The sequence below is a fragment of the Nematostella vectensis genome, chromosome 3 (genome assembly GCF_932526225.1).
Source record: "Nematostella vectensis chromosome 3, jaNemVect1.1, whole genome shotgun sequence".
Taxonomy (NCBI): Eukaryota; Metazoa; Cnidaria; class Anthozoa; order Actiniaria; family Edwardsiidae; genus Nematostella; species Nematostella vectensis.
In genome coordinates, this window is record NC_064036.1 from 14,642,874 (window position 1) to 14,654,532 (window position 11,659).

At 40.8% G+C, this 11,659-nt stretch overlaps 1 protein-coding gene across 2 annotated transcripts; it reads right to left on the reverse strand.

Moving 5' to 3' along the window:
• Positions 1 to 365: 365 nt before the first annotated feature.
• On the reverse strand, positions 366 to 11,387 carry LOC5522306 (echinoderm microtubule-associated protein-like 4). 2 transcript variants are annotated; one of them, XM_048725189.1, is made up of 19 exons: positions 10,030 to 11,387; positions 7,979 to 8,298; positions 7,443 to 7,586; positions 7,073 to 7,148; positions 6,737 to 6,838; positions 6,384 to 6,482; positions 5,731 to 5,865; positions 5,043 to 5,139; positions 4,890 to 4,930; positions 4,683 to 4,805; positions 4,369 to 4,509; positions 4,108 to 4,239; positions 3,733 to 3,800; positions 3,343 to 3,431; positions 3,181 to 3,278; positions 2,746 to 2,833; positions 2,353 to 2,448; positions 1,894 to 2,027; positions 366 to 1,547 (listed from the first exon to the last, which is right to left on the reverse strand). In XM_048725189.1, the coding sequence occupies exons 1-19, from the start codon at positions 10,933 to 10,935 to the stop codon at positions 408 to 410; spliced, it is 4,029 nt and encodes a 1,342-aa protein (XP_048581146.1). In that variant the 5' UTR covers positions 10,936 to 11,387; the 3' UTR covers positions 366 to 407. The 2 variants fall into 2 exon arrangements, with proteins under 2 accessions (XP_048581146.1, XP_032223479.2); XM_032367588.2 differs by having other exon boundaries at positions 5,043 to 5,142; positions 10,030 to 11,386.
• Between the last annotated feature and the right edge of the window lie 272 nt (positions 11,388 to 11,659).

Consider the following 11,659-nt stretch of genomic DNA (forward strand, 5'->3'; position numbering starts at 1 on the left):
TTGTTGTGGTTTGAAATGCTTCTTGGTTTGAATTTTTTTCAAACTGGTTTTAACAATTTCAAACCAAGAAGCATTTCAAACCACAACATATATAAGTGTTGTATGTGTTATGTGTTATATATGAGTGTTGTATGTGTAATGTGTTATATATAAGTGTTGTATGTGTTATGTGTTATATATGAGTGTTGTATGTGTAATGTGTTATATATGAGTGTTGTATGTGTAATGTGTTATATATGAGTGTTGTATGTGTAATGTGTTATATATAAGTGTTGTATGTGTAATGTGTTATATATGAGTGTTGTATGTGTTATGTGTTATATATAAGTGTTGTATGTGTTTGCAATCTTATTAAACAGAATGTCGTCCATGGATATATCTAATTTTATATCTCATTACTATTTGCTTTATTTACGGGCGTAGCCACCTCCCCGTCTTGTTGCATACCCATCCCTATTACCCCTATGTGTGTTACCATTCTCTCTACCTCTGACAACATCACCCCTCCCTCTGTCGGCATCACCCCTCCCTCTGTCGGCATCACCCCTCCCTCTGACAACATCACCCCTCCCTCTGTCGGCATCACCCCTCCCACTGTCGGCATCACCCCTACCTCTACCAGCATCAACCCTACCTCTATTAGCACCATCCCTTCCTCTATCAACTCTTCCTATATTAACATCATCTCTTCCTCTATCAATGTCATCCCGTCCTCTTCCACGTCTACGCCTTCCTGTACCCTCATCATCAGGGTCCCTTTCGTCTCTTCTACCTACCCTCTGCTTAGGCTGCTCACGGTCGGGCTCGTTTCGTCTCCCTATTTGCGAGGCATAGCCACCTTTCTGAGCAGCCAAGTCCTGTTTGCGGACCAGCCGCCTTGGTGGGATAATCATCACTTCATCGTCTGTGTACTCGTCTTGCGAGTCCGAGCGTCGACGAGGAGGGGAGTCTCTACCTTCACCACGCCCTAGAGGTTTCTCCTTCTTATCTTTCTCCTTTCTGAACATGTCCTCAAAAGATTTCCTTGGCCTCGGAGCCCGATCTCTGCGTCTCCCTTCATCTGTGTCTACTTCCCTTTTCCTTCGGGGTGTCCGTTCGTCTCCTTCCGAGTACGAAGTCGGGTTACGGGTCTTTCTCGTGTCTTGACGAACGTTGCCTTCAGAATGCACTCGGGGAGTCTTGTCTTTGTCAGTACGTCGCCTACTGTCTCCTACATGCAAGGCTCTTGTTGGGAGTTCCTCTTCCTGTGACATATACTCAGAGTCGTCCGAGTAATCGGAATAATGCCGATCATGGTCCGAGTTTTCGGAAGAAATTTTCTGTCGCTCCTCCGTTGATGTATAATCGTCCGGTTCCGACTGTTCAGGTGTTTGTTCGTCTGTTGGCTCGTCTTCCCGCTCTTCAGCGAGCGGCGCCATTTTACCCTCCATGATCCACTGTAGGACGGCTCGATCTTGACCAGCGGTGCTCAAAAGAAACTTATCCGAGGCGAGGAACAGAACACGTGCCACGGACATGCTATGTGCACGCACTTGGTGATACTGTGCCTGCGGAAGAACAGGTAGAGACAACGTAAAGGCCTGTCCAAGTCAGACGAGTTAAACCCGAAGCTAGACAACGTGAAGGCCAGCCCAAGTGAGATTAGTTAAACCCGAGGTTAGACCAGGTCAAGGTCTATCCTGAGGTAGACCAGGTCAAGGCCTACCAAAGTCAGATTAGTTAAAGCCGAAGTTAAACCAGGTCAAGGTCTAGCCAAAGTCGGATGAGGCGACTGACAACCCCAACACAAACAAGGATGACTAAAGTCGCCCTAAGTGAGGCCACACTCAACACAAAGATAAGGTAAAATCGAAGTCAAGGCACTGATAGATATTACTATGTTAACCAACTTACCCCCTCAATGCAGCATGGGTAACGGAAGAGGCGAATGTAGCCAAGCTCATCTCCGACGGCCAAGAGGTCATGTGACCATGACAGGTCAGAACTAGTCACCAGGTTCTCCTCTGTCGGCGTGGACTGCCAGACCCCTTATGATGTAAACTATCACGTTATCGATTACGTTTATAACCCTAAACCCTAAACCTTATTCAGGCGAGAATATATTTTATTTACACTGACGGCATGCCGCATTCAAAACGGTTTTAAAAATCCCAGATACGTTTACGGTTATAGTGTAACTTCTATAAACATTTTCGAGTGTTTCGCAATACACGAGAATGGGCCATTTCTAGATGGCGAGACAGTTTAGCGAGCAGCAAGGGCAGCTTCCCTTTACGGTCACCTTTTTATTTCCTACTGAGAGGCCCGCTTACGAGAAAGCGAGAGAGTTGACTAAAAATAAAAGCTTCATACCTGCCACGTCGTAGCCCAGCACTACGTTACGAGTATTCCACTCCGTGTCTCGGATCACATTCTGTGATTCCTCTCTCTGAAAGGCGCCGATCTCCCCTGCAACCCACAACATAAACGAAAGGATGACGGTAAGTAGTATAGAGGTGACCTGGTACGTTTTGATGGGATGATGGAGGGCTACATATTACCTTCTAGTCTTCAGCTGACTTTTCTTTAACATTGAGACAAAAAGCTGGCTTCCTCTCTAAAGATTTGTTTGTGCAGGGGAGCGAGGCTGTAAAGTTGACCACTTATGTCTTGAGTTTCGGGGAATAAGGAATATGTGGTGAAAGGGGATTAGAAGAGAAAGGCGCCCAAGGTGTATTTAGTGGTCTCATGCTTTTGGTTACTTACAAGTGATGTGCTCGTACTCGGTGGAGATGCTTTGGATAAAACAGCCGTCAACAGACCAGTCTAGAAACATCACGGGAGCCGTGTGGTTCTACCGTGCGAATAAAAAAAAGTTAACATATTAATATCATGTTCTTGTTGTTGCTGTAGATAATAGCACAAACCCTCGCTAACTCTACCGCACTTTTTGCCCGCTACCTCGAAGTGATTTCTGTTTTCCTTCAAACGATTTGCTATACACCTTAACCCTCTTCATCATGGCAATACGATGATGTCGACGAAAATGAAAGCAACGATAATGAAAACGAAGACGATGGTAAGCTGGTTTAATGGTAAAATAAGAAGTTTAACGACAAAAATGAAGACGTTGATAGTGATAAAATAAACTGCTTAACTGCGGAGTTAATAATATAACACATATGCTTATAAGTCACTTACCGAACAGCAGCCAACCCGTCTGTACGTCATCCCGTCATCGTACACCGAGTGTACGTAGATATTGCCGTCCTTAGACGCGATCGCCACGTGCTCACCCTCTAATAACAGCACAGCATTAGAGACAAGAGAGGAATCACGTTCCCAGTAAATTATTCCGGTTACCTGGTGAGTATTCAATGTCGGTCAGGGGTTCTGTTCCATCTTGGAATGAGCACACATGCATTCCCGTCTGCCCGTCAAGAACAATCCACCTGAAAGTTAAAAGAGCAGAATTTGTGTACCATATTACATGCGCCTTGTATACTACTACCGACTATACTGCGCATTGAATCCTGGACGTTGTCGCTTCGGCACATTCGGAATCTACACTTATGTTAAAACCGTTTTTTAAAAAGAAGCGCCGTGAAGTTTGTAAACGGAAACTTGATGTCTGGGGAAGGGGCAGGATGTTGATGATTCTTCACCCACGGTTTGCTTTCCCGTTTTTTTTTTTTTTTAGGGGGGGGGATTTCGTAATAAGCCCGTCAGATACTCTCTTTTTGACATGCCTACCTTCCTTTTGTAGACCCAAGCGCTACGACGCTACCGGTGTTGTAAAACGCGGCACATTTGATGGAGAACTAGGACGCGAAAAAGAGACAGTTGTGGGGGGATTTTATACAAAATGTCATGTTATCAGTGACCACCTTCTATGTTAAATCCTTTCTACACCACTCCATTCTTTTAGGGGGAGGGAGGAGGGCTCCCTTGACTAGGCTGATTATATTTTGAATGCGCCTATGTTGTTTATACTTGCTCCTCTCACCTTCATTCCCTCATCTCTACTTTCCCACTCTCATCGCCTCACCGAATACAACTCTACTTTCCCACACTCATCGCCTCACCCAATACAACTCTAAGACCCGGTCATAACATAAACAGCCCTACCCCGACATCAGTGCTCCAGGCTGTCTTGTGATCTTTAGCGGACCACAAGTAAGCGAACTTGTCCATGGAGGCGGAGATAAACAAGTCTTTACTTGGATGAACAGCAAGGGCCGGGACCTCGTCACTGTGGCCCTGGGGGCAGAAATGAATTAAAGTGTGATAATACACTGTGATAAAAAAGACGTTAAAAAGTACCTATTATAACTGCCCAAACAAATTAGTGATAAACAATCAACTGTTTGTTATACAATAGGAACATACCTTGACAAGTGGGATGAAGTCAGATGTAAATGAACCTTCGAGTATTTTGTTAGCCGTCGTCCCAACCAAGAGCGTCACATCATCACTGTCTTCGACTAGCAGTGGCTCCAGTGCATTTATACCGGTCATATCGTCGGTAAGCTAAAAACAAGTATAATAAAGGCTTAGTCACCAACAATCAGATACAAATAAAAAAAAGTTAGTGAGCCGAAGTTGGCAAACGTTTCCGGTTACAGCTTGCATCCAAGAAGGTTGACGTGCGTGACAACGCCCAAACGGAATTTAAGACGTATTTGTTGAGTGAGTTGTCTAACCTGTGCCTCGTGTAGTGGGGTAGTGAAATATTTATTGGAGTCCCATGCGCAGACTCTGCCATCGACTCCGCCCGCTGTCAGCAGTGTACCATTGGGGAGCACGCGCAAACAAAGAATGCTTTTCTACAAAAGAATAATGCACGCCAGGTAAATACACTTTGCCAAACACGGACACCCTGTGAATCCAAAATGCCTTATTCTGCTTACCTCATGGGCATTTCTTACAACAAACTTGATCTTTTTTGACACTATAACAAATAAAAGAAGATGTTCATATAAACTGCCCAGATAAAGATGGATAGATTACTTGCTGACCAAAATACTATCGGAAAGGCAGACAGACGTATAGACCCGACTTACCTTTACCCCAGACGGTAACAGTCCCACTAGAGTCTCCAGTACAGATGTCTCCATTTGGTGCAAAGTCCATGCATGTCAAGTACTGAGGTACAGGGTACTTCTAACAAACAATTCCACTATGTTAAAATTTGTGAATAAAAACACACTTTACTTCTGTAAGGACTTGGGGAATCCACAGTCAAAAGACGGTCAAGAGTGGGATTTAGCACCGTGCAGAATCCTATTTTTTATTCCACAGAGTTGTGGTTGTTGTTGCTGTAATCTTAGTTTATCGAGGGTAGCATATTTAACCGAATATACATATGGCCCCTCGGTTAGTAAGCACTGTCACTGGGGGTGGAGTGGTTCTTTTACGTCCCTTCGGTTCAGATTAATGTAGTGCAGCTTGAAGAGACGGGACCTCTGGTTTAGTGTCCTTATCCGATAAGACTGGAAACACGGGAGAATAACTTCAACTCACTTGTGACACAAATTCGAATCAAGGCAGGAACCCGGAAAAAAACAGTTTGAGCCAGGATTCGAACCTGGGCCACAGCGGTGAGAGGCCGACGCGCTAACACACTAGGCCACCCGTGCTCTCTCTGGGATAATGCATTTCACATACTTGGTTGCATTTTAACAAAAAAGTCAATAAACTCAATCAGTTGCACGGTGGTACCGCTCCCTTAAGAAAGCTACTGGCCCTTACCTCAAAGTATCCATTCTTTCTCTCCAACTTGCCATTGTGCCACCGCCAAAAGTAGATATGTTCTTTGCCGCATGACACGATCGTCTTGCTATCATCAGGATCAAATGCTATGTCCAGCACAGGAGCTGAGAGCTCCTGTAACACAGGAATGTGGTAATGAAATGTTAAAAATTTGTATAACGCAATTTAACAGTGATAGTACTTCACATGCACTGATCCAAAATCAGCAGAATTGATACGGATAACTGCAGGCAGTTAACAGAGGCCAACAGGTTAACAAATAGAAAAGGAGACTATACTCGGTAACTCTAGGGTATTTCCCTCTAACGTTTCACTTACGAGAAAAATAACGCTTTGGGATCAGTAAGGAACGTCCACGAAAAAAAAGGGTATTTTTCTTTAACGTTTCATTCTAAAGAAAAAGTGAAATTTTAGGGAAAAATACCCCCTGGGTTTCCAAGGACAATAAGAGGCTAATAAAGAGGATAATTAAAGGCTTAGCATCCTCATATGAGCAAATAGGGGAGTCACAGTTGTCCTCAATGGTCGCAGGAAATTACTAGGGTTACCTGTAGATGATAGCACCATGGATGGTGGTACCAAGGGGTTGGGGTGGGAAGGCACTTGTGGTTTCTAATACTTTGGATACCTACCTTGCTTTGTGTCAACAGACTTCTGTCTTCCCATTCCCAAAGGTTTAGTCTGAAGGAATCATCATTGCTGTCAATGCACACCAACTGTTTGCCATTGTCCTATAAATGAAAATTAAGTTAATATTGCCCACCACTGGTCCGGGTCTGGAATTGCAGGTCAGAGCTCCATACTATACTCATATAAATACAACACTAGGGTTGATCAAATTTAGACAAAAAAGTTAAACATAAGGTTCAATTACTATGTTTTTACGCCTCAGTGAAAACAAAGTCGATTTTCTGATGTGTCAAGTGTGAGTCCTTTGTCGGAGCACTGGAGATATGGTCTTTGGAGAAGGTTTAGCCAAACTGACCTCTACTGAGAATGCCAAAGTCTCAACACTGAGACTGTAGTCATCTAGTGGAAGCACAACGAGAGTGATGAGTGTCTCTGCATCCCACAGACGTATGTGGCTCTACAGTACAAGGATACATGGCATTTAGCTTATCATATCCACCCGACATGTTCAAAATTGAACACCCACTGAAACTTTACCTGGGCATTGCTAGGGGTGACCCCTCCCAGTCAGAAAAAAAGCTGTCTTGCTGTTTTTATCAAAGCATCATAATATCTCTTACTTTTTACATTATAATATATATGACTTGTACCCCTCCCCCCAGTAAATCCTGGCTATGCCCCTTTTACCTACCATTTCATTCTGGTCTAAAGACAGTCCAGATGCTTGGCCTGTTGCAATATACCATTGGTTGGGATGAACAGCCATACTAGACAAAAGAATAGTTATAATGAGTTTTTTATACTAACAGGGACAATAATCTATAAATGCATTATGACTGGCTCCCCCCCCCCCCCCTCTTTTCACTAAGTTTGCTTATTTCCTTTTCACCCTGGGTGGGGGTAAGATCTACCCCAAAGGTAAAGTTTGTTTGTTCTAGATTTGGCTGTATGCTTTAGAGAAATATATATGAGCTGAAGTCCATGAATTCACCTTCTGCAATATGTTTTAGCCTTAAACCACATTTGTGATATTATCCATATCATGTTATTATTAGTTGTACCATTTGATGTCATCAGCATGTCCAGTGTAATGCCGCTGTATATTGCTTTTCTTGTTGTAGATCACCACTATTCTTGAAATGAAGTAGAGGATTTCCCCTGACGGCAGCACATGTAGATTGTGCTGTGTTCCCTGGTAGCCATACCTAAAAACACATGTCAAGGAACATGCCCAGGCATAGTCCAGTAAATCTGCACAAGAAAGAAATGTGACAAAATTGAAAAAACAGCAACCCAAGCATTTTTTAGTTGTTTTGGAATTGGGATAATGTCAGGATAAGTACATATTGTCTGAATATTGCAAAATGTACTTTTGTTGGTAGATTTTGAACACTGTGGCTATAAATTCTTCCAGGGTACCTGGTGGGTACAGCCTTTTTTTATAAACACAACACATCCACACAATTCTACCTTCTCGAAAAAGGTTTACTGTTGCAACCTTCGCTTGGAACACTAAATAGCTAGATGAAGCTTAAACAAGGAGTTTGTCAAGGACCTATAAATGGACCAAACTGGGAGTGATCTTTTAAGAGGATACACCCAATCTAGCTGTGGTTTTGCATCTGGAGGGGAAAATGCTTCATCATCATCTTCATCTACTGTTAGCCGGTCATTGTTTGTAGGAGAGTAATATGTAAGCTTTTTGCCCTTGACTCTGACAGTAATAGACTGTTGATTGCCCTGCTGGTCTCTGCGCTGTTTTTTTCTTGATCTCTGAATCTTTCTACTTTGAGATGGTGATAATCCTTCACTACTCTGCAATGACGGGTTGGACAAGTTCCTTTTGGGGACAGTCTCAGGAGCAACCACAGCAAAATATGTCTGAGGGCCATGAAACAATTCTGACATTCCTCCAACCTGGTGGAAAAAAATAATGATATCATTTTCCCTCCCTTAGCATGTGAAGGTTTGCATCAACCTACACAACCCTGGTTATTCAAGTGGCAATCGCACCAGTTTTTTTTCTAGCAGGCTGATGAAAAACTTAATTGACAAAAGGATATTCAAGAATCTGCCCAATTTAACAGGTCATCCACACTTAATCATCAGTCAAATCCTCAAAGAAACTTCCAACATTGCTTTTATAATTTTTAAATATTGTTCGCGTTTTCCATAGTCATAGGAAATTGTTACGTTCACGTTTTCCATACAAGTCATAGAAGATCGTTACGTAATTGACAGGAAATAAACTGATGTGATTGCAGCTTTAAGAACTAATACTACCTCCCCTTTAGACTATTACTTTTTGGTTGGATTACAATTAGCAAGTCAGCTCTTTTTGATGGGTAGTTGATTTTCCATAGCTTTTAAAAGTTATAGGACATTTACAAAACATAGGAAAAATAAATCCAATTAAATTTGAGAAAGAAATTCAGAATTTTACAAGCGTATGACAGTGTTCTTCTATCAACAACACATTCTTTACAAAAAATATTGTTGACACTACTTCACAACAGAGTGAGATTCTGAACTGTAAAACCATCACAGAAAGCAAATATGAAAATATTGTTCTTATCCATAGCATGACTCCAGGTAAAAATGATCACATCTGACCATTGCTTCTTATAATGTTACTACGGCAACCAAGAACAACAAAAACGCTACCGTTTTTTTTCATTTCTGTAATTGTTTACCTTTACCCCGATAAAGATAACATAAAAAGATAATATTTCATTAGTTTAATCTTAATAATAGACAAGTTGTAGTTGATGAGCAACTATGAAATCAGACCAGATGAGTCATTCTAATTATACTCATTAATTATTAAAAATATAAAAATTATGCATAGATCCAGTTTCGAAATTGTTATTCATTAATTCCAGTTTTTTAGGGGTTTTTTTTAAAGTGTATTAGGTCTTAATTGCAGTTTCCTGTTGTAGACGTTTTTTCTTGATATGAAAAAATTAGTTTACTTTGAATATCAATGTGTATACAAACTAAAAATTTAGAATATACAACAATGGCCCAATCAGACTTGTTTTAATCCCAGATGTGCATAGCATGTTGACACTGTGAAGAAGACTGCCAAAAGGTTCTGTAGAAATGTGTTTCTTTCTGCTTCCATATGTCATTGATATTTGCACTGCATAAGATGCTATTAAAACAGCTTTCCAAATAATTACTATGCAACATGATACTACAGCAGTTATAGTTTCTAAATTTAAGCCAGTCATATATACGTTGTTTAAGTCACCTCTGCAGTATTAATTCTATATGTAAAAAAGGACGACCTTTTTACTTTCTCTAAGAGGACTGTCAAACAACCAACAGCTTCTTCATATCAATCGTCCCAACAAGCTTTAGTCATCAAGGTTGGCCACCTTTTTTAGAGACAACTGATGTGACTGGGATAGACTAGTATTTGAAAACTAGCCAATCAATATAAAGATAAATATTTTTATGCATTGTTTTTTATTTCATTTAAACTTTTCTGTAATATTTTTATACTATGTATATAACTTTCACAATTATTAAGATAAGAATCATATATCTTAGGTAATAATTGCTGATTTTAAAATCATCAAAATTGCGTGCGTAAAATATTAAAAAGGGGATTTTTTTATGGGCTTATATAATCATTTTTTTTACCTTAGTTCCATCTTTCGTGAATAAATCTTTGATGCGTGTATGGCTCTTCAACTTCATCATTTCTGATATGTCTTTCAGAATATCTTCATAACTCTTAGTTGTTTTACTGTTTAGTAATATTTTACACTTTGATGTCTTTTCCTTACTATTATAAATGGTAATCACGCGTGGTTTTGTCGTTTCATTGCTCTTAGACATAGGGCTTTCAGAACTAGATGAGTGATCAGAAGGCATAGTTGGTTTTGTGTCAATAGTTTGCTCTTGTCTTAGTTTCTCTTCTCCGTAATTTATATTTTGTATCAGTCGATCACCAGACGAACAAACGTACACTCCTCCGTCTTCAAGTTGGTTTATATCGGTAACCAAGTGGCCCTCCATGTCAAACACATACCGCACGCCATATGGTAGAGGTATCCTCGCAGACAAATCTTCCTCAAGACTTTCAAATGACCCATACTTCTGTTTAGTGACAATTAATGTACTCCCTTTAAAGTGCTTATCTCCATTACGATAAAAAAACACTTTCTTGGAAATATTTCGCGATTTTGCTGCGTTTTTCCGCGGGCTAACTTCATAGCTATTCTGTTTACGCCCTCCAACCCGATCCCTGACCGGGCTAGTAGATCTTACTTCTTCTTCGTTTTTGGACTCTCTATTTGCATTAGGGATGCGTCTAGGCCCTACAGGAATCTTGCTTTTATACGGTTCATCAACTCTCCTGTTTTCTATATTTCTTTTGTCGTTTGCCCTGGCTCCATTTATTCGCGGTAGTTCGTCTTTCGGCATTTCATGCTCAGTGTCGTCAGTGGACGCACCGTTGTAGTTGAAATCCTGAAATGGTTCTTTATTTTGTTTTTGCTTGGGTCCCTGACTTCCCGCATACCTTTTGCTTCGATATGACATCATGAGATTATTCCAATAATCTATTTGACCAAATGTGAACAACGCCGAAACGACTTTTTACCAAATGACGATTTGATAAAGTTGATAAAGTGCATGTTAAAATCCTTTTCAAGTACCATTTTCACGATGAGTAGCAGCGGCACAAGTAACTTTTATTTGCTGCTCCATTTACATCAGCATACTGCAACTGGTTAAGTATTTCACGTTGCCCATAGTAAACAAAGAGTTTTCCATGTCATTTGGATCCGTTTCCAACCATGATCTCTCGGCGTTTAGACTCTTCTCTGCTAACTCATTGTTTTGCTGCTGACAATCGGATGAGATATTTCAGGTATAAGCACGAGACTCATTCAATAGACCGGTCGTTAAGCGTGATTGTCGTTAAGCAGGTGATTCACGAGAGAAAATCTAAATTGTAAATTTTGCGCCGAGTCTCTCCGCCATCTTTGTTTTTGAAAAGTAGTTGTCAGACCACAGGCTTCCCGTTTCCATTTGGCGGCAGTACGGGCCGAACGATTTTTTACTATCTCTTTGAGCGGACAAATTTTAATTAGTGCAATTTGTAGAATATACCATGTGAAAAAGTTATGAAAGCCATCCTGAATCGGTAGCTTTATGTATAATATTTCGATTTCGAAATTCTTAATTTTCGCTGCCATCATGGAAACGAGCCTTAAAGATAAAAATAAGCATTAAAAACAGGGGCAAATATTTTTTTCTCGAAAAA

Coding starts and splice junctions, on each gene's coding strand:
- LOC5522306 (XM_032367588.2), bottom strand. CDS start 10,935: ATGATGTCATATCGAAGCAAAAGGTATGCGGGAAGTCAGGGACCCAAG. Junction 3,432..3,732: donor CTTGGGTCTACAAAAGGAAG/GTAGGCATGTCA, acceptor TTTAACTTTCAG/GTGGATTGTTCTTGACGGGC. Junction 2,449..2,745: donor CGAGTACGAGCACATCACTT/GTAAGTAACCAA, acceptor TGTGGGTTGCAG/GGGAGATCGGCGCCTTTCAG.